Consider the following 21,256-nt stretch of genomic DNA (forward strand, 5'->3'; position numbering starts at 1 on the left):
GTGTGTGTGTGTGTGTGTGTGTGTGTGTGTGTGTGTGTGTGTGTGTGTGTGTGTGTGTGTCTAGGCCTGCAGCGGTGTATTTCAGCAGGTCAGCAGTGGGGAAAGTGTTTGTGAGTGTATCCAGGTACTGGCTGGGTGTGTGTGATGGATCATGGTGTGTGTGTGTGTGTGTGTGAGTAAGTGTGAGTGATTGTGTGTCTGAGGTTCAGGGTGTGTCTGGCTGCTCTGTCATACCTGCAGCCTCAGGTTATGGTTTACAAATGGAAACAATCCACAGCAGGAAGAAAAAAACATCAGACCTGCGGGGCTGTGATTTACACATCATCTGAGTATTCAGGTGTTTGGTCGTTAGGTATTTTCCAAATACAGTTAATTAACAGCTATCAAACGTCATGTTTAGACCCAAACCAACACTGAACTAATCTACTAACAAGTGTTGTGTATGTGCGTTGAAAACCTGTTAAACAGTTAAAAATCACAGTTTCCTATAGAGCTCAAAGTGACATCATCAAACCCCAAAATATCCAATGAACTACCATATTAAGACACAGAAAAGCAGCATATTTACACATTTGAGAACCTTAAACAAGAGTTTGTTTGGCTTAGTTACTTCAATGATTAATCAATTATCACATTATAATAATTATCCAGGCTGATTGATCGTCTGTATATCAACTAATCATTGCAGCTCCAGAATATTGAGCTGAAGTCGACCAAACAATCTCTTCTGTGACAACCGAGCCAACTAAATCTGCTGATGAAGACCATGGGATACGGTCAAAAGCCCCAGAACAAAGGAGAAAGTGGACCTTGAGTTGAGATTATTTTGCCAGGTATGAAAGGAATTGTTCAACAGTCTCTTATTGTTGCATGTAGTCCTTCAGCAGTTACACTTCCATAATAACTGGGCAAAATCAATCTGCTATTGAGGACCATGTGACACGGTTGAAAGCTCTTAGAACAAGTGTGAAAGTGGACCTTGAGTTGCGATAGTTTTGCCAGGTAGGAAAGAATAGTTCACCTTTCTGTTTGTTTCTGACACTGAGACGTTCAGTCCGCTGTCTGGAGGCGGTGCGTGGTTAGCTTAGCTTAGCTTAGCTTAGCATAAAGACTGGAAACAGATGGAAACTGCTAGCCTGGTTCTGTCCAAAGTCCAAAGATTCACCTGTGAGTGTCAATGATTAACACATCTCATCTTAGAGGATTTGTTTTATAAATACTAGTGATACTAATAAGAGAATAGTGTGGTATGTTAATACGATTGATCATATTTTATAGATATTAATAATGACTTTTATTATAAGTTACTGCTACCTGGATTATTCTCTGTATGTTTTAAACAGATGTTGCACTTTGTTCTTTGACGTGTTTATTGGTGGATTAAAAAAAATCTGTTTCATCACTTTTACTCAGCTGCTTTTGGCTCAGAGCACTTCAGCAGTCTTTATACCACCAGATAAAGATGAATAATGCTCTATAGCACTCTATAATGTTTGATCAAACTCATGATTCAGCCTGTTTAACACTCAGCAGCATTCAGACATTTCTAAAACCAGATGCTGAAGTGTCATTTCTTCCATTTCTGTAACAAAGCGGCTCTCAGAAATATGATTTTTTTTTAAATTTCAGTCTTGTGAAACGTTCTTTGTGTCATAAAAATGTAAATACGGTGGAAGAGTCCCAGTAAACGTCCAGAACAACGCCCCAGACTGTCCCAACACACAAACACACACCGGCTGACACACACACTGCAGCCGTCATATCCTCTGAGTGTGTGTGTGTGTGTGTGTGTGTGTGTGTGCGCGCTCTCTGTGTGTGAATCACATGTGAGTAAGTGTGTGCCAGTATGTGCAGCATGTTCAGACCTGCAGCAGGAGAGGAGTTAAAAGCCGACGGTTCGAGGAGCTGGATGAGTATTTTTTTTTGTCGCAGCTTTTGTGAGGAGGTTTGACATTTATCTGATTTTTTTTAGGATTCAACACGACATGAACATCAGCAGCAGCAGCTGGATTTCACTCTTCGGGGTTTTGGTTGCTGCTTGTGTCGTCCAGGCGACTTATTTTTATCACCGTAGGTGTCTTTAATTTACATTTTCTCTTGTTTTTATCTCACATTCAGCATCTTTGAACATCTGCTCACAAATGTATCTCAGATTACTGTGAAGTTCAGGTATTTGTTTGTTTATTTGAGTGTTTCCATGTGATGCTACTTTATTTCAGAGGGAAATATTGTACTTTCTACTCCACTACATTTATTTGACAGCTTTAGTTACTTTTCAGATGAAGATTTGACATAATGGATAATATAACAAGCTTTTAAAATACAACACATTGTAAGATTAGAGAGAAAGTCTAAAAACTAGAAACAGATTTGATTTATTTATTTATCTGGTAACAAAATACACAGATACTGTTTCTGTGAATAGCTGATTTTGTGCTTTTGTGTCTGTTTTTCTTTCATTTAAATGAATATTTTCACTGTCTCAGATCTCACAATGGAGCAAAATCCCTTAATTATACACCTGAATCTCTCCTCCATAAACATCTTCTAATATGATTAAAGAGGAGTACACGCGGTACGTTAAGGGGTAAAACTGAATCTGTATCTTATAATAAACTAAAGTCAAGCTCTGAATATTATTTATGCTCCTTAATTGACCTTCACAGGATTAATGAAGAGGTTCTGTCAGAGCTTTAAAGGAAGCGAGACACTTGAGTTATTAAAGTAATTCATTAAATTACCCTGTTTTCATGTTCAGAGTCGTACATTTCTAAGTATTATAGAAACTTTACAGCCTCTTTAACAGCATGAAACAAATATAATTTGTTAAAAAAGCAGCTATTAATATAATATCTTCATACAGATGGATGCACATGTTGCGTAAATTGTTATTTTACACAATAATGTTCTAACAAAAGAACCTAAAACGAGAGCAACAAGCTTTGACTGATGTTAAAGGGCCACTCTGATGTTTTTATTTATTTTTTATTATTACTAACCATTTTTAAAAGTGTCATATGTTGTGAAAATCAACTCGTAGAGACTTAATATCTGATTAAGACGTGTCTGCTTATTAATGATGTCATCGCTCAGATAAGATAAAACTTTATTGAAACTCTATTAACTATCAGCTGGAGGGGCGTGTAGCGTTAATGATAAGATATAAATAAAGTTAATAAAAGTTATAAATATATAAACAGTACATGTTGTTACTCTACACCAGAGTGCATGAATGACCCTTATTTATATATATATATAAGTTTAAGAACAAGATAATACACCGTATAATTACAAATAATAATATATTTATAGTTAGTATAAATCAAGAAATATACACACTATAATAAATCTAATATAAACATGATAACAATAATGTCTCTAAATGTTCAGTTTACATGATTTATATCAATTATGCAGCATCTAAAAACACTGATCATGATTAAAAATGATAATTTTATTAATTATACGACCTAAATGCAAACAGCTCATCAATTAAACTACGTTTGTACGGAAGCTCATTTCTGCCAATATAATAAAAAAACAGATGAAATAATAATACAACAATGAAAAATAATCAACGTTGTGTCTTTTTATGTTAAACAATTTAGATTCAGACATCAAATTTCAAAATTATGACTTTTAAATCAAAGTTATGAGATGCAAACTCAAAACTTTCGAGATATTTAGTCAAACTTTTGATTTGTGGCGTTTTCGACTCCCGCTGTTCTGAATCCGTCGATGAGTTCAGTAAACTTGTCGAACCTCGATCGAAACCAAAACGCGTCACTTCAGAGTCAGGCGAGAACGTTCTCTCTTCTCATTGGTCAGATGTGTAACGAGAAGACGACGTCGATATTAAACGTGCTGTTCTTCTTGTGTCGTGTCTGAACGTCACTGAAACATGTTGGTCAGATAAAACAAACTAAACAATAAAGTTGTTTAATTGAGGAACTGTTGGTCAGACTAATTGATAATGAAAATAAACAGAGTCACCTGAAGGAAACACCTTCAGTATCTCATTATTATTATTATTTTTATTGTTCCTCATTAGTTTTTCTTGGCGTGAATGATGAGAGCAGCAGCTGCAGGGCGGCTCCGTGACGGGTGAGGCAGCAGCCTCCCCTCTGACATGTGGGTGAGGCAGCCCGAGCTGGGAGCTGCCTTCGCCTCGGGGAGGGAAGTTAGAAGCAGCAGTTCCACTTTATTCTGCTTTTAATGATGTGTTGAGAAGAGTTCAGCCTGACACACTGACACCGAAGAAAAACGGGATATTTACGAGTCAGTGATAAGAAGCTTCAATTAACCACCGTCATAACTCACTGAACTGTTCATTTCTGTCTCATAATTCCTCAGATACACAGTTAACTCTTACTTGTGAGCAGTGGTGGAAAGTGACTAAGTACATTTACTCAATGCTGTACTTAAGTACTTAAGTACAGTTTATGTCTTAACGTCTTCAGTTTATTATCACACAGGACAAAAAAACCCAAAAAATTATCATGATTTTTGAAATTCTGATAGAAAAATAAACTTCAAGTAGATTCTCAAATATGAAAGACGTTTTTCTATTAGTTCATCTTATAATCAAAGTCAGTATTTATTTATTTATTATTTTAATGTATTGTATAATTTATTGTATGATGTATCACCGGGTGACACACCCACAAAAAGAAAATGTATTGTCATCATCACAGGGGCTATACAACATGTATGAAATGCCATGATGACAGTAAAATAGAGTATGAAAAATGTTTAAATCTTTAAAAAATGACCAAAACAATTATGTTATTATCAAAATAGTCGACTTGTGATCGCAGCTCTGGTGTGTTCAGGCACATAGATTGTATAAAACTCAGCATAAAAGATAAATAAGATAAAAACATGCTGCAACAGTCAGAGATAAGAAGAAAAGCATGTTGGTTTAACTCCAATGATCTCAGTACTGATATGTAGTTATGTGTTAAAAAGATAGAAATAGAAACAGGAAGTGGTAAAAAGGTTAAAAAACCTGTGAAAAAACTTAATGAAGTCAAGATTTTTCTTTTTTTTTTTTGTTTCCAAGGAAACCAACTCTCAGATTGACTGTTTTTAGTGTTTGTTAGATGGAAATCTTGTTAATGTCTTCAACTTTGATCATAGATAACAGGAAGGCTGTGACGTAGGAGCAACTGTTTCTAGGTGTGACTGTTGTTCCTCCAGGGTTCATGTTTCCCGCCTCCTCCTGAGTCTTATTGTTTGTACAGTTATGTACTGTGTGTTTATGGAGGAGAACCACCGCAGACACACACACAGGTCGGAAACTGTTCTTAAAAAGCAATAATAGCTGACCTCGTCGCTGCCGGCGGCGCTCAGGTGAACATTAGCTCCTATCACAGAGTGAGTCATCGTATCCCTCGCTGATTATCTCTGAACCGAGCTGTTAGAGTCTGCTGTCGATACATGAATCCCTGAATCAGAGGCTGAGACAGACGAACAAACAGACGCACCCTTAAACTCACCTCAACCCTCCCTCCGACCGCTGACATGAGTCTGGATGGAGAAATAAACCACAGTCACTGTTCCAATAACAGTGGTGGAAGAAGTATTTATTATTTACATAGTGTATATATTCATCAGTGTAGAGATACTTCACTTCCTGCATGAAAAATCCTACCACAGTAAAAGTACATAAGTATTATGAGCTTGATGTAGTTAAAGTATTGCAGTAAAAGTACATAAGTATTATGAGCTTGATGTAGTTAAAGTATTGCAGTAAAAGTACATAAGTATTATGAGCTTGATGTAGTTAAAGTATTGCAGTAAAAGTACATAAGTATTATGAGCTTGATGTAGTTAAAGTATTGCAGTAAAAGTACATAAGTATTATGAGCTTGATGTAGTTAAAGTATTGCAGTAAAAGTACATAAGTATTATGAGCTTGATGTAGTTCAAGTATTGCAGTAAAAGTACATAAGTATTATGAGCTTGATGTAGTTAAAGTATTGCAGTAAAAGTAGTGGTTTGGTCCCTCTGACTGATATATTATTATATATGACATCATTAGATTATTAATAGTGAAGCATCAGTGTTAGAGCAGCATGTTACTGTTGTAGCTGCTGGAGGTGGAGCTAGTTTACACTACTTTATATACAGTTAGCTAGTTTAGTCCAGTGGTTCCCAACCTAGGGGTCGGGCCCCTCCAAAGGGTCAGCAGATAAATCTGAGGGGTGGTGAGATGATTAATGGGAGAGGAAAGAAGAAAAAACAAAGTTCAGTTTTTGGACTTTTTCTCTAATCTTTGATTTTTGCTGAAATATTGGATCATTTGAACATTAATATGTAACTAACTCCTCGTTCTGTTTCCTTTAACTCTTCCAGAGGTATCATTACATGACCTCACCACTAAGCACTGTGTATGGGACTGTATCAGCTGTGTTTAAAACGTCCTCTCTTTGCTAACAGTGGTAACAAGCAGCAGCCTGTTGAAACTCTCAGAATTTGAAATGAAGCTTTGAAGCAGTGGGAGGCTCATTGCCGGAAAAAAGTCTCACCAGATCTGTTGGTGTTTGACAGCGTGATGATCTGAGCGGTGTCGTTTCCTCAGATGAGGCGTTGGCTGGTTTGGGTGGGGCTCTGCGGAGTGAGGTGATTTGTCTGCAGGGCTTCGGTCTGGGAGGCGCAGCTCTCTCCAGGATTTATGAACAAACCACAGACCACGGGAGGAGCTTCACGCTCTGTAAACATCTCTAATGCTCTGGTCGGTCATGTTAAAGCTCAGCGAGGTATTTTTTCCAGGGAACCAATAAATCAGTCTGATCAACACCTGTGGATATTCAGGTTCCTACAGATTTTAATGACCCCTTGACCTTTCCTCTAGCGCCACCTTGTGGACAAACTTTATATCTTAGCAGCAGGGTTTGTAAAACCAAGAATAGTTAAATCATAGGGATGTTTGTTCTGTCCTGCACTTTAATATTGTGGCTGTGATGAACACTTCCGCCTGTAGGAGGCACTATCAGTATTTAACTGTCTATACTCAGTTATGTCTAAGTAGCACCTGATATCTTTTGGATTATGTGTTTTATTGTCAATTTTAATAAATGACCAATAATAGCTAATTGCTAAAACCATGAAAATATAACTATAACAGATATTTGTAAAGTGCTCAACAATTGCAAAATGAAAAAAAATTAGAAAAAACAACAAAGGAGGACACTCAGTGTTTGAATAAATAATTCCAGTTACAGATAAACAACATAAGACAGATAAGACACAAATTATGTCACAAACAGAAATGTGATTATAAAATAATATATAACATTTCTAATGTTTAATAAAGAAAAAGTCCAAAACAACGAGACACTTCCAAAATAACCAAAACATCATCAACCAGAAGAGAGAGCGCAGAGTTTCTGCTGCACTGAACAATAAATGATATTAATAATGTTTTATTTCTTCTCCTGCAGCAAAATGCAAATGCAATGGCAGAGCTCGGTACTGCATGTGGGGCGACAGCGGTCTGCAATGCGTCAACTGTCAGGGAAACTCTGAAGGCCGCGAATGCGAGCGCTGCAAGGACGGATTTTACCAGGAGAGGGCAGCAGTGAGCTGCACGCCCTGCAACTGCAACACAACAGGTAAGAAACAGACTGCTACAGAGACCAAAACCGTTGTTTGTACCAGGCTGTAAACATGTTTATTTCTGCTGTAAAGTTGGACATGTTAACATGGGGGTCTATGGGGATTGACTCGCTTTTGGAGCCTCAAGTGGTCGTTCAGGGAACTGCAGTTTTTGGCTTCATTTTTTCAGCCCCGGACGTTGCCGCCTTGTAAGCTTTTTTTTTTAAGACACACTGTAGAGAAACATGTTCATCTCATCTTGTTGCTTTTTCCCTGCAGGTTCTGTCAGCGCTACGTGTGACAGCAGGGGGCGCTGCAGCTGTAAGGAAGGAGTCACCGGAGACAAATGTAACAGCTGCCCCGACGGACCGATCGGACCAGACGGCTGCCGGCAAAGGTGAAGAAAAAACTCCTCAGATACTCAGATTCCTTAAAATAATCTCACATTTATATCAGTATCTCTTTAAATAGTTCACTTCAACTCAAAAATTTTACCGCTTAACGTCTATCTGGTACTTCAATTCATTTCAGTACTTTTACTTTAATTAACACATCGGCTCCTTCAAAGTCGCCACAGACATCAGATTTAAAAGCTCAGGTGTTCTGTGAAATACAGAGAGATTGAGCTGGCGGTGAAAGGCTTAGTCAGCATTGTGTGAACTCGGTTTTAAGTTGAACACCGTCTTTTAGTGTTTAAATTTGATTCAGTTTCCAGTGCTTCTGTTTCAACCAAATCTTCTCTCAGTGCTGAAATTTGTGCTGCTTGAACTAAGTCACATTTGAAAACTAAAACTAGACTTGCAAGCAGGTAGACCAGGGTCTAGGTCTGCAACTGGTTATTATATTCGTTAGAATGAAGATTAATCTGTGAAAAATATATGGATCAAAGCCCAAGATGGAACCTAAATGTCTCTGCAGCTCAATAAACATGATTTTAGGACAGTTAAGCTGTTTAAAAATGTTTAAATAAATGTTGCCGTTTCTAGTTCACAGAAATATTCTTCTTCTGTGTTGTTTTGTCAGTTTCTGTTCTAACTTCCTGTCGTTGTGTTTTCCAGACGTCAGCCCAGAGAGGATGCTGGGAGTCAGAGTCCACCGTGTTTCTGTTACGGTCACAGCAGCCGGTGTTCTGCACAGTCCGGTTACTCCGCCTACAACATCACCACCACCTTCGCCGACGGTAACCCTTTGACCTCTCCTCTCCACGGTAACAGTAACCGAGGGTTCTGGTTTTCCACAGATCAGCTGACAGACTGTTGTGTTGTGTGTTTTTCAGGTCCCGATGGTTGGCGGGCGGCGACGGCGCACGGCGTCACCCCCCACGATGTCCACTTTCGCTGGTCACCAAAACACCAGGACCTGGAGGTGATCTCCAAAAACAGCCTGCCGGTTTACCTGTACGCACCAGGTGAGAACAAACCCCGCCTCTCAAACTCTCATCTCCCCACATTTCCCTCCTTCTTCTTCTTCTTCTTCTTCTCTCCCTCTCTTCTTCCTGTCCTCCTCCTGACCAGATGTTTTTTTTCCCTCCTCTCCTCCAGCTCCTTACCTCGGGAACCAGTTGCTAAGTTACGGTCAGAAGTTCATCTTCTCGTTGCGTCTGGACCGCGGCGTTCGACACCCGTCCACCAACGATGTGATCCTGGAAGGAGCCGGCGGCCTGCGGGTCTCCGCCTCGCTGGGTGACCTGCGCTCCATCGTCCCCTGTGGACAGAAGATCACCTACAGCTTCAGGTCAGGACATCCTGGGTTTCATCTCAGTAGAAACTAACCTTCTGACCTTCTGGGGTCTCAGCACTCAAAGCCACTGAAGGCGTATTGATGGTACTATAGATGGCAGCATGTTATATATCTTTCAGTCCTGGAGGTCATATCAAATGTTGTGATATTTGAAAATTGTGTCTTATGATTGGTGCGACATCCACCTCCAGTAACTATATTTACAAATTTTGTATTTGCATCTTTAAATGTTCAGGCAGCAGAATCCTTGAATAACAATAATAATCACTAATCTGAGCGTTTCGTTTCTAACACCAGTGGTTCTTGGACCTCAAAAATGAAATAGACATAAAAAACCAAGAAGCAAAAAGAGGAGTTTTCAGATTAGAATCAGGTCGGCTCCAGCTGATTATCTGAGGAATCGACTGGTTACTGGTCCGATACCAGCGTTACTAGTGTTTATGAACTCTTGTCTTGTGTCTGATGAAACAGACTGGACGAGCGGCCCGGCAGCAGATGGAGGCCTCAGCTCTCCTCCTTCCAGTTTCAGACGCTCCTCCAGGACATCACCGCCATCAAGATACGAGCCACGTTCGGAGAAAACGGTGAGCTTCAAAAATCACTATTTGGTGTAAACTAATACTGGATGGATTTTGCTTGCAGGATGATCTTGTTATTTTGTGCTCAGTAGCTGAACTGTTGTGTCTCTCCAGGACGCGGTTACCTCGACAACGTGAAGCTGGAGTCGGCTCGGCGGGGGTCCGGCGTCCCCGCCGGCTGGGTGCAGACCTGCACCTGTCCTCAGGGATACGAGGGTGAGTCCTGCGAGCGATGCGCCGCGGGTTTCAGACGTACGACCCCCGCCGACGGAGCCTTCAGCTCCTGCGAGCCCTGCAATTGCAGAGGAGGCAGCTGCGACCCGCAGACGGGAGACTGTTACTCTGCTGACGAGACGCCGGGCGATCGGAGCTGCTCGGAGGGGTTTTACAGAGACCCGCTGCCTCAAGCCTGTGTGAAGTGTCCCTGTCCGGAGGGAGTGTCCTGCTCGCTGCCCGCCGGATCACTGTCACCCCGCTGTGACCTCTGCCCCCCCGGAACCACCGGTAGGTCCACACAACAATACAATCATTCTTTATATCTTTCCTGCCCTGTTCAGCACATTTTTCCAGCGTGTCTCGTCGTCCGCGGTCATTAATCTCTGGAGACCACAATGCACAACTTTATTACACATTCACAAACCATGTTAGAAGTTAGAAGAAACCATGATGGTCCAGCCAGTTGGACAAACAGACATTCAACTGCAAAATAAGTTTTAAGAAACACAATTCAGGCAGCAGGTGTGAAGATAATGTTCTTTGGTGTTCTTGCTTTCTTTCCAGTTCCCCTAATTTGATAAGTAAAGTAGATTTTCCATGTGAAATGGGATTTTGGTAGTTCTGCTACCAAATTGCACAATGCAACTGTAATGGGAAATTGCTGATGACTCAATAAACACACAAAGAGAGCATTGTCAGGTTATGAAATACAATCAGAGGTATAATGCATCATAGTTCTGGAGACAAAGATACCACCTAGCTATCTTTTCTTTGTCTGAAAGGTTAACCAGTCCCTTAAATACTACTCGTACAGAATTTAAGACATCTGTTTACTAACCTTACAGGTCAGCAACCCTCAGATAGAAACATAAGTCAAAAGTTCAGCTAACCTAGGAACAGACTTTCTTCACGACCATATATGACAGTACATAAGCACCAAGTAGCATCACAAAATAACATCACTACTATATTAAATTAAGGACAAACCACACTATCCTCTAAAGCTTATCAGTTTTACACATAAACATCTACATAACTACAGTTTATCTTATCACTGGCTCAGGTAAGGGTATAACAGAATAAACTTAACTGTTAGACACACAACTGCCTCATCTTACACAGCAAAGAACTAAGTTTAGAATAGACACAGCACACACAAACTAACACTAAACTGAACTTAAACACTGTCTGAAACATGTATGATAAATTGAAGAAATACATCAAATGATAACCTGTTATTCAGTTTTCTTTTACACAACCAATGAGATAAAAGCTTTCATATAAACCTGAATGCAACCCACGATGAACAAACGAGGTTCATGCACCCAAATCCTCTAACGCTTTACTTCACAGGTTCCCTCATTTTATACTAATTTCTTTGATTTTTTTTTTTGAGTAATTTGCAGGTATTTAACAGATCATTTTTAGAGTATTTGTACAAATTGCAAATTATAAAAAAAAAAACTAAAAAAGCTGGTTAAATCGGTGAGCACTTGCTCATTATGGGCTGTTTGGCTATTTTTAGATTAATAATTAGTACATTTCTTAATAAATTATACTGAAAATAAGTAGTATTTAAGTATTTTCTGTTAATTAAAAAAAAAAAAAACAACTAAACCAACTTTGTTGTTTCTTATAATTTGTACCAAATTGCACCATCCTCTCTGTTAAATAACAGCAAATTAGCACAAAGCTGTAAATTAAATTACTCAAAATTCTTCTTGTACATCTTCTTCTTCTTCTTTTGTATTAAACAGTTTTGTCTCCACTTTGTAAACAGCTGATTATGTGAAGTGACGTCTCATTGTTCATTTTATGTGATGCAAGAAAACTACGTATGAAAATATTACCAGTTATCCAACTGTTATCCAACCAGTTATCATTTTTCAAAAGGTCGCTGTGTCCACATGAATGATTCAATATTCCTCCAAACATTATTGATATCAGAGAGACGACGATATGAAAATGTTTTTAAAACTGGTCTCTGACTCTCTCTTCAGGCTCTCGCTGTGACGTCTGTGAGGAGGGGTTTTACGGCGACCCCGGGAGGGGCGACAGCGTGCGGCGGCCCTGCAGACCCTGTCAGTGCAACGGACACATCGATGTCAGCGTGGCGGGAAGCTGCGATCGCAACAGCGGCGAATGTCTGAAGTGTGTGAACAACACGCGGGGACGGAGCTGCGAGACGTGTCGGCCGGGTTTCTACCACAGACGACCGACCGACGCCTGCAAACGTAAGAAAACGACATGACGACATAAACGCTGCCGAAAGACTGATCAAGTATTCAGATAGTTGATAATCAGTAATAATCAATTAATTTAAGGGTTTATTAAGCAAAACTGTGAATCTGGTTCTACACTGTGAGGATATTCTGCTTTATGTTGTAATAATTACTTTATTTTATATCTATATTATACAGTAAAAAACAGATAAATTACATGAAAATGATAAATAAAATAATATGAAATTGTTCAGGTCAGCAGCAGATGTAGAGCTGTAAATTATTATTATTATTATTATTATTATTATTATTATTATTATTTTGAGTTTCAACACATCACTTTAGAATTTGGGAATTGAAAATCAGCAGTTATTATTTTTGGACAATTTCTATATTTTATGAAAAATAATAATAAAAAAATCAATAGAATAATATTGAACAGAATTGTTAGTTGCAGATTTCTTATATAATTCACAATTTATTTATGCTTAAATTTCACATCATCAGATTTTAATGCTCATTTTACAGGAACATTTTTGCTGTTTCGTTAATGATGTAAAGGACAAAAAAAACATGTACAATATTTTAGATAAACTTGGTTAAATTCAAACTTTACAGTGGACATTAATATTTACTACACTTGGTATCTTTTGCTTTTGCGTTTACACTGAAGATCAGACAATAAAGTGATAAACTGGATCCTGTTAAATGTGAATGTTTCCTCTGTTTGTGGATCAGCGTGTGACTGCGACGTCGTCGGATCTGAGTCGCGACAGTGTGATGATTCAGGTCGCTGTCAGTGCAGACCGGGCTTCGAGGGTTCAAGGTGTGAACGGTCCAACTGTCCCGCCTGTTTCAGCCCCATCAAAGTAAAGGTATGTCTGAAAAACTCTGATTCATGTTCAGCACTGCAAAGTAACTAAATATATTTACTGGTTTCCAACCTTTTTTGGCTTTTGACGTCTTACAAATAGCGGCGTGTAGTCGGGGTCACATTTCAGATGAGCTGCAGCAGTCAGACGATCAGACTGGTTGGAAACAAGTCGATTGTTCTAAATTAGTTTCTTGCTTGCTTCTGTGTTTCAGATGGAGGCCTACGCTGCCAAACTGAAGGAGTTACAGAGACTGTTCTCAGAGATGGACGGAGGTTTGAAACCAACCAACAGCGCCGAGATGGAGGCGACTCTGAGAGCCATGGACGAGCTGGTGAACGACATGCAGGACAGCACCGAGCAGCTCACAGGTAACACAATACTTCATTTACACCAGCAGCCATCTCAGTTATGGAAGATTTGGCATGTCAAACATGAAAACATAGAAATAAAATGAAACATTGCTATATGGATGTATGCATTTACTGAGTCATAAATTAAAAATACATGTTAAATGGACACTAATTTATCTTTTCTTTACCTTCATCTTTATCTATTCTGTAGACCATACAACTTTTTTTCTCTGCAAAGCCTTGTGAATTATTATATTTTCAGTGATTAACAGGCATACATACAGTATACTTTCATTTAAAAACGCACATAAACTAGTTGTGATAAAATCACTTTACATGTTAATAGACAATAAATAGATAATAACAGTTTTTCTGCTGTATTTGTGTGTATGAATAGCAAAACAGTATTTTTTACAACCTTACAACCTGTTTTTTTAACAACATTTTGTGTGATTATCACTAAAATAATTTCACATTTTTATTTGCAAATGTGTCATTTTTCTTGTAATTTGAGCTCCTGGTAGCTTGTTAAATTGACAGAATGAAAAGTTAGACTTTTAGCTGAGTTTGTACTGAAAGAAAAGATACCGTACATATGAGGTAAGAACAGTTGAAAAGGTGATGAAACCCCAGACAAAAACATAAATAATTGTCATTTATTAAAAATGTTCTTTTAATGTAATTATGACACAGAAAATCAAAAGAAAATACATATAACATGTTTCACTTCTTTAATTTGTTTTTATTTGGCATTGTAAACCTTCCATATACAACACTGAATATCCAGTTTACACATATCATGTGATGAAAGAAGCGATTCATTTTAAACTGATGATGTCACACCTTCTGCGTCCAATAGAAATGGAGGAGGATCTGAAGGCTCAGCTGTCGTCCATCAGCCGGAGTCAGCTGACCGTCGGGCAGGACATCCAGAACATGGCCAACGCCGCGGACGACATCAAACAACAACAGCAGACGTACAAGACGAAGGTGGAGACGGTCCAGACGCTGACGGAGGAGATGAGACGGAAACTGGAAGAGGCGAAGACCAAGCTGCAATCAGCTGTAAGCTCGCACTCACACAGCAGGCGGATAGATGGATGTAAAACATAACGATCAGGTTCTTAAAGGGGCATACTGCAACTTTTTCATGTGTTTCCATTAAAACTATATTCCAAATTATACCTTTTAGATTTTTGGTTTTCAAGATTTCAGTCATTCTTTAATAAAGACCCAAAGAAATGTGGGACTGAAAACCATCAAATAACAACTTTAACACAAAATTATTATAAAAAAGAGCTAAAATATGTGATGCAAAGAAATGTGATTTGCATCCAGAAATCACAGCTTCAGTGTGACAGTATTACCTCAGATTTTCTTTGCATGTCTCAGATATTCTTTATGCTTCTTCAAATTTTCTCAGTTTTTCTGAGCTTGGTCTTTACCGTAATTGGACAAATATTTTAGGGGGATTTTGCATTGTGTGGCACTGCTGCTCAATTAACACAATTAACCCCCCGTCGTGATGACAGAAAGGTTTGGCGGGACCAGGTTTCAGAGTTTTCCTGACTGGAAAGAGTGGGGAACTGCTAGCTTAGCACAAAGACCGGAAAGAGTGGGGAACTGCTAGCTTAGCACAAAGACTGGAAAGAGTGGGGAACTGCTAGCTTAGCACAAAGACTGGAAAGAGTGGGGAACTGCTAGCTTAGCATAAAGACTGGAAAGAGTGGGGAGCTGCTAGCTTAGCACAAAGACCGGAAAGAGTGGGGAACTGCTAGCTTAGCACAAAGACTGGAAAGAGTGGGGAACTGCTAGCTTAGCATAAAGACCGGAAAGAGTGGGGAACTGCTAGCTTAGCACAAAGACCGGAAAGAGTGGGGAACTGCTAGCTTAGCACAAAGACCGGAAAGAGCGGGGAACTGCTAGCTTAGCACAAAGACTGGAAAGAGCAGGGAACTACTAGCTTAGCATAAAGACCGTAAGAGCAGGGAACTGCTAGCTTAGCATAAAGACCGGAAAGAGCAGGGAACTGCTAGCTTAGCATAAAGACCGGAAAGAGCAGGGAACTGCTAGCTTAGCACAAACATTTTCCTGTCTTTCATAAAGTTGAACATTGACGTGCAGTTGATTTTCATAGAAATGAGCTGAAACTAATGGCGTGAACTGTAGTTAATGAGCTAAAACACATTAAACCGCCAGAACAGTAAAACAGCAGGTGTAGATTTCTCTGATTGTGATGATGATGATGATGATGATGATGATGTTTTTTTAATTTTCTCTCTTCCTTCCTGTCAGGAGTTTCCTCTCGGAGATGCTCCGCTGGGTTCAAACTTCCTCTCTTCGTTGGTGCAGACAGCGATGAGCCTTGCCGATAAGTGAGTTCATTATATTGATTTCATGGTGTTATGGATCAGTTGATAAGATGTCGCATGTTTACGTCTTCACCGACACTTATTCGTATCTCTACAGACATCAGACGAAGGCGGATGCGGTGGAGCGAAGCGCCAACGAGGCTCTGAGCGACTCAGAGAAGAGTTTGTCTCTGGTCCGAACGCTCATGAACAAAGAGAACAAAGTCAAAGAGCTGATTGGAGATCTGAAAACCACGTGAGTCTCTTCTGGCGAGTCCGAGGTCTTCTTCTAAATCTGTGATGATACTCCAAACTAAAGCTTCCTGTGTGTGTTCAGGTACGACCAGATCTCGGCTCAGGCGAAGGGCTTGGAGAACCGGGCGACCCGTCTTAGCGGCGAGGCCAGAGACGAGAGCAAAATGGCTGACGGCATGCTGAAAGACATCGCCAACATGGAGCGAGACGTCCCGTCACCCCTGAAGGTAACGCTGCTGTTTGCAGTTCGGCTGTAGAAACACTCATGAATTAATAAAATCTTATTGTGCACGATTACGACCGTCTGTGTTCCCATCATGCTCAGGAGGAGTTGGACGCCATGGTGACCAGGTTGGATGGTCTGAAGGAGGCAGTGGATGGGAGCATCCTGGGATACGAGGCGCTGCAGGACAGTGTGCAGCGAGACAAGGCCGCCACTGAGAACCTGCTGGCTAAAGGCAAATCCGCCCAGCAGGTACTGAAGGATTCTTTTAGCTCACAGATCGATCAAAACGTTATTAAAACAGAGCAGAACTGTTTTATACCAAAGAGCGTCAGTCATGTCACATCAGGCAACTGATGGAAGTCTGTGTGTTGGACGTGTTCACAATTTTTCAAGCCTGTCTTAAAACAACCTGGTGTGTTGTAACATCCAGTTGATATCTGTGTGATTTCTCTCTGCAGGAGTTCGACAAGCTGCGGGACAGAGTCGATGTCGCCAAGGTCAACACCGAGGGCGCTCTGCAACGCATCACTAACAACATGGGCGAGCTGGACGACGCCCTAAACACCCTGAAAGGTACATAGAAACGCAGACTAACCGAGGGACTGATCTGACTGTTTTTTATCAGAAGTGCAGCGGTAGACTGTTTCTCTTCCTCTCTCTCCTCAGGATTCGACCAGCAGATTGACGGCAGCAGGTCTCTGGCTGATGCCGCCATCGAGCGTCTTCCCGCCATCAACGCCACCATCCAGCAGGCCGTCAACAACAACGCAGAGACACTGTCCGTCTTGGGAGATGTGTCTGATGACTACAACAACGCACTGGGAACAATCAACCTGCTGGAGAACCTGGTCAACAGTCTGGAGGTAAAAAAATCATCAGCTGCACTTTTACAACACGGCATGTGGTTAGCCTAGCTTAGCACAAAGACCGGAAAGAGTGGGGAACTGCTAGCTTAGCACAAAGACTGGAAAGAGTGGGGAACTGCTAGCTTAGCATAAAGACCGGAAAGAGTGGGGAACTGCTAGCTTAGCACAAAGACCGGAAAGAGTGGGGAACTGCTAGCTTAGCTGCATCAAAAGAGAAAAATACATCTTCTATTAACTCTAAAGAAGTCTGATGGACTCAATAAAGATTTTTAAATTCCTCTGCTCTGTGCTGATTGGGTGTTCTTGTCTTCGCTCTTCAGGGAACATTCGGGTCTTTGCCGTCCCACGCTGGTCTCGCGAATGAAGCCACCAAACTGAACCAGGATGCAACAGGTCTGAGGGGGGACGCGGCCACTACAGCTAGAGATCTGGCTTTTGAGCTGAACAATGCCAGGGGGCAGGAGGCTGACGCTCAGGAGGTAAGAGAACACAAACGCACACTCACACAATGGTGCACACAGCTTCACAAACTGGTGCAGAAACATGAAGTGATGTGAATGTTTCCTCTGCAGGCTGCTGTCGGAGCGGCTGCAGCTTTCAACAACGCCAGAGACGCCAAAGACGCTGTGGGAAAAACACTACGAGACATCAGCAGCATGCTGGCTAACATGAGTGAGTACAGATCTTCATACTGTTGATCAGGAACCTCAGAGATATCATCAATCACTGGGTTCAATCAAATGTTTAACTCCCTGAAAGAAGGATCATCTGAATATAGTGATGCAGTATAATTATTACAGTACGCTGTGTTGGTTGAGGCTCGTAGTGATGAACCTACAGAGAATTATCAGAGACTCTGCAGCTCTTCTCGGCTTTACGGAGCTTTATAGTGAGTTTCAGCTCATTGTTTATCTGTCCGGCTGCAACTTTACTGTTCTGGTTCACTCTCAGCGTCTCATAGTGTCGTTTTCAGCCGCTGAACACTACCTGCTCAGCACCAAACGGCAAACAGACACAGTTAGCTGTAGACTAGCTGGTGAACATAGTGGAGCATTTAGCAGCTAAAGAGCCTGATATTTCCCTCAGGAGTTGGTAGAGAGTAAAAACAGAGCTAAAAGAGAGTGAATATTGGACTTACATTCACCAGGTGGACAGAAACACGACTCCACATGAATGATAATGTTGCTCCGTAACTACTGCTGTAAACATACATACAAACATACTGAAACCCGGACAGATACATAGAGAGAAATAAGCTTTTTGTAATTTGGTTGGACTGGCCCTTTAAGTAGCCCACTTCAGTTATAGAAAGATGTCTAAATACACACATACAGCTGTTGAAGGTTTATTTTGTCTTCATTAGATGGTTTCACTAAATTTGCTAAGATGATATTTACAGGACTCTTCTCACATGTCTTCTTCTTCTGTGCAGACAAACCCGGCGTTGTGGACGAGTCACATCTGAAGCGGCTGGAGGACTCTCTGGCCAACGCTCAGAGGGACGTGGAGGGCCAGCTGAGGCCTCGGCTGAGAGACATGGAGGACCAGGAGGCCGCCCAGCGACGCCGGCTGCACGGCATCAACACGGACATCGACACCATCCTGGGAGACATCACTAACCTGGAGGACATCCTGAGGGCCATCCCCAAAGGCTGCTACAACAGCCCGCCCATCGAGGAGGCCTGAGAGCCGCAAGCGTGACGCAGAGTCCATGTCCATCACACCAACACCTGGATCCACCTGCTGCCATAAAAACACACACCTGGTGCAAAAACTGTTTGATTTTAGCAAGTCAATGAGAAGGACAGTGAGTTTTTGAGTGACGGGTCTGTAGACATTAATGATGATGATGATAATATTATATTATTTAGGGCTGCAATTAATGTTTATCTTCATTATTAATTAATCAGTCAATTAATCGATTAGTTGTTTGGTCCATAAAATATATCGATCACTCAACTAACCAATTAATCAACTTATCGCTGCAGCTCTAATATTATTATAAAGATAAATATGTAGAATGATATATGATTATTTATTCAGTCTTTAACTGAGGAAAAAATCACATTTTTGTTTGTTGTCGATGTTCAGAAGTGTCGCCGTCTGGTGGAAAACGTGTTTAAGGAACGAAGAAGTTTAAGCTTTAGTTAACTTTTTAGTGACTTTTAGTCTCTAGAAAAAACACTGCAGCCTACATTTCCCATAATGCAACTCAACATTGTCTTTCATTATTATAATAAGTCCTCGTACTTCCACTTATCTTCAAGAAAAGTGCCTAAACCACATTAACATTTTCATTTTTTAAATAAATCTGAATCTTGTCAAATTAAATTTACTTTTTTAAGTTTCTTGTGTTGGACGTTACATGGTTTTCACTGGTGGAGCAGTGGATTTACCAGGTTTGGTGTTTGAAAGAAATGTCGAAGCCAATCAAACAAAATCTCACTGAGATTCAGTTGCAACAGACAGTTTGACCTGCTAATGTTTTAATAATCTGATGTTGAATTGTTGCACACATTTACTGATGATATTTAAAATAACAAAACACTGCCTCCTGCTGGCTGTTTGGTGTACAAACACGCTGCTTTATTTCAAACCTATATCTAACTTTTAACTGGATGTCTTGTGTGTTTATGAAACTATTCTTTGTTGTTGTGAAGATGTGTGTGAGTCGTTATTATACTGTTCTATTTATAACTGTACATACAGTATTTGCTTTTACCATGTTTTAAATTCTGTTTTTACTTGTTGACTGGCAGAAATATTTATACAGAATGAATCTACGCTGCCATTAAATAAAACCTGCTGCACTTTTCTCATTAACATCTTTTATTTGTCTTATTGTTTCTCATCAGTGATGAAGAAGTATTCAGATCCTTTACTGCAGTAAAAGTACCATTACAGCAATGTAAAAATACTCCCTTACGAGTAAAAGTCCTGCATGAAAAATCCTCCTACAGTAAAAGTACATAAGTATTATGAGCTTGATGTAGTTAAAGTATTGCAGTAAAAGTACATAAGTATTATGAGCTTGATGTAGTTAAAGTATTGCAGTAAAAGTACATAAGTATTATGAGCTTGATGTAGTTAAAGTATTGCAGTAAAAGTACATAAGTATTATGAGCTTGATGTAGTTAAAGTATTGCAGTAAAAGTAGTGGTTTGGTCCCTCTGACTGATATATTATTATATATGACATCATTAGATTATTAATAGTGAAGCATCAGTGTTAGAGCAGCATGTTACTGTTGTAGCTGCTGGAGGTGGAGCTAGTTTACACTACTTTATATACAGTTAGCTAGTTTAGTCCAGTGGTTCCCAACCTAGGGGTCGGGCCCCTCCAAAGGGTCAGCAGATAAATCTGAGGGGTGGTGAGATGATTAATGGGAGAGGAAAGAAGAAAAAACAAAGTTCTGATACACAAATCTGTTTTCAGTTTTTGGACTTTTTCTCTAATCTTTGATTTTTGCTGAAATATTGGATCATTTGAACATTTATTGAAATGAAAGCATGTGAGAAGTTTAGAGGGAAAAATCACTATTTGGTGGAGCTGTTAACAACTCATAGACATGTGAAATGTGACCCCGACTACACACTGCTTTTTGTAAGACGTCAAAAGACAAAAAGGTTGGAAACCACTGGTTTCATCTTTAACAATGTGTTGTATTTTAAAAGCTTGTTATATTATCCATTGTGTCAAATCTTCATCTGAAAAGTAACTAAAGCTGTCAAATAAATGTAGTGGAGTAGAAAGTACAATATTTCCCTCTGAAATGTAGAAAGTAGCATCACATGGAAATACTCAAGTAAAGTACAAGTACCTCAACATTGTACTTAAGTCCAGTCGTTTACTTAGTTACTATCCACCACTGTGTAAGGGTTAATGATGACCATGGGATGAGGTTGAAAGCTCCAGAAAAGGCTAATTAGAGGACCTTGACTTAAGATTTGCCAGTCCAGCTGTCTCGTCTCGGGTCAG

The 21,256-nt window shown here is 40.1% G+C and overlaps 1 protein-coding gene across 5 annotated transcripts in view; it reads left to right on the forward strand.

Moving 5' to 3' along the window:
- Nucleotides 1–20,101, forward strand: part of lamc2 (laminin, gamma 2) — a 24,987-nt gene extending 4,886 nt beyond the window's left edge. For 2 of the 5 annotated variants that reach the window (XM_042427919.1, XM_042427920.1), the window contains exons 3-24: nt 689–833; nt 1,973–2,070; nt 7,446–7,616; nt 7,879–7,996; nt 8,658–8,779; nt 8,876–9,007; nt 9,141–9,333; nt 9,811–9,923; nt 10,032–10,421; nt 12,134–12,367; nt 13,094–13,230; nt 13,442–13,598; nt 14,440–14,645; nt 15,876–15,955; nt 16,050–16,187; nt 16,269–16,413; nt 16,512–16,661; nt 16,871–16,985; nt 17,079–17,275; nt 17,599–17,757; nt 17,851–17,950; nt 18,711–20,101. In XM_042427919.1, coding sequence (XP_042283853.1) covers nt 1,986–2,070; nt 7,446–7,616; nt 7,879–7,996; nt 8,658–8,779; nt 8,876–9,007; nt 9,141–9,333; nt 9,811–9,923; nt 10,032–10,421; nt 12,134–12,367; nt 13,094–13,230; nt 13,442–13,598; nt 14,440–14,645; nt 15,876–15,955; nt 16,050–16,187; nt 16,269–16,413; nt 16,512–16,661; nt 16,871–16,985; nt 17,079–17,275; nt 17,599–17,757; nt 17,851–17,950; nt 18,711–18,964 — 3,396 coding nt within the window. In that variant the 5' untranslated portion in view covers nt 689–833; nt 1,973–1,985 and the 3' untranslated portion in view covers nt 18,965–20,101. The remainder of the gene's footprint in view (nt 1–688; nt 834–1,972; nt 2,071–7,445; nt 7,617–7,878; nt 7,997–8,657; nt 8,780–8,875; nt 9,008–9,140; nt 9,334–9,810; nt 9,924–10,031; nt 10,422–12,133; nt 12,368–13,093; nt 13,231–13,441; nt 13,599–14,439; nt 14,646–15,875; nt 15,956–16,049; nt 16,188–16,268; nt 16,414–16,511; nt 16,662–16,870; nt 16,986–17,078; nt 17,276–17,598; nt 17,758–17,850; nt 17,951–18,710) is intronic. The other 3 variants (XM_042427922.1, XM_042427923.1, XM_042427924.1) reach the window with 2 other exon arrangements.
- The last annotated feature ends 1,155 nt before the right edge of the window (nt 20,102–21,256 follow it).

This window comes from Thunnus maccoyii, chromosome 12 (genome assembly GCF_910596095.1).
Source record: "Thunnus maccoyii chromosome 12, fThuMac1.1, whole genome shotgun sequence".
NCBI classification, from domain to species: domain Eukaryota; kingdom Metazoa; phylum Chordata; class Actinopteri; order Scombriformes; family Scombridae; genus Thunnus; species Thunnus maccoyii.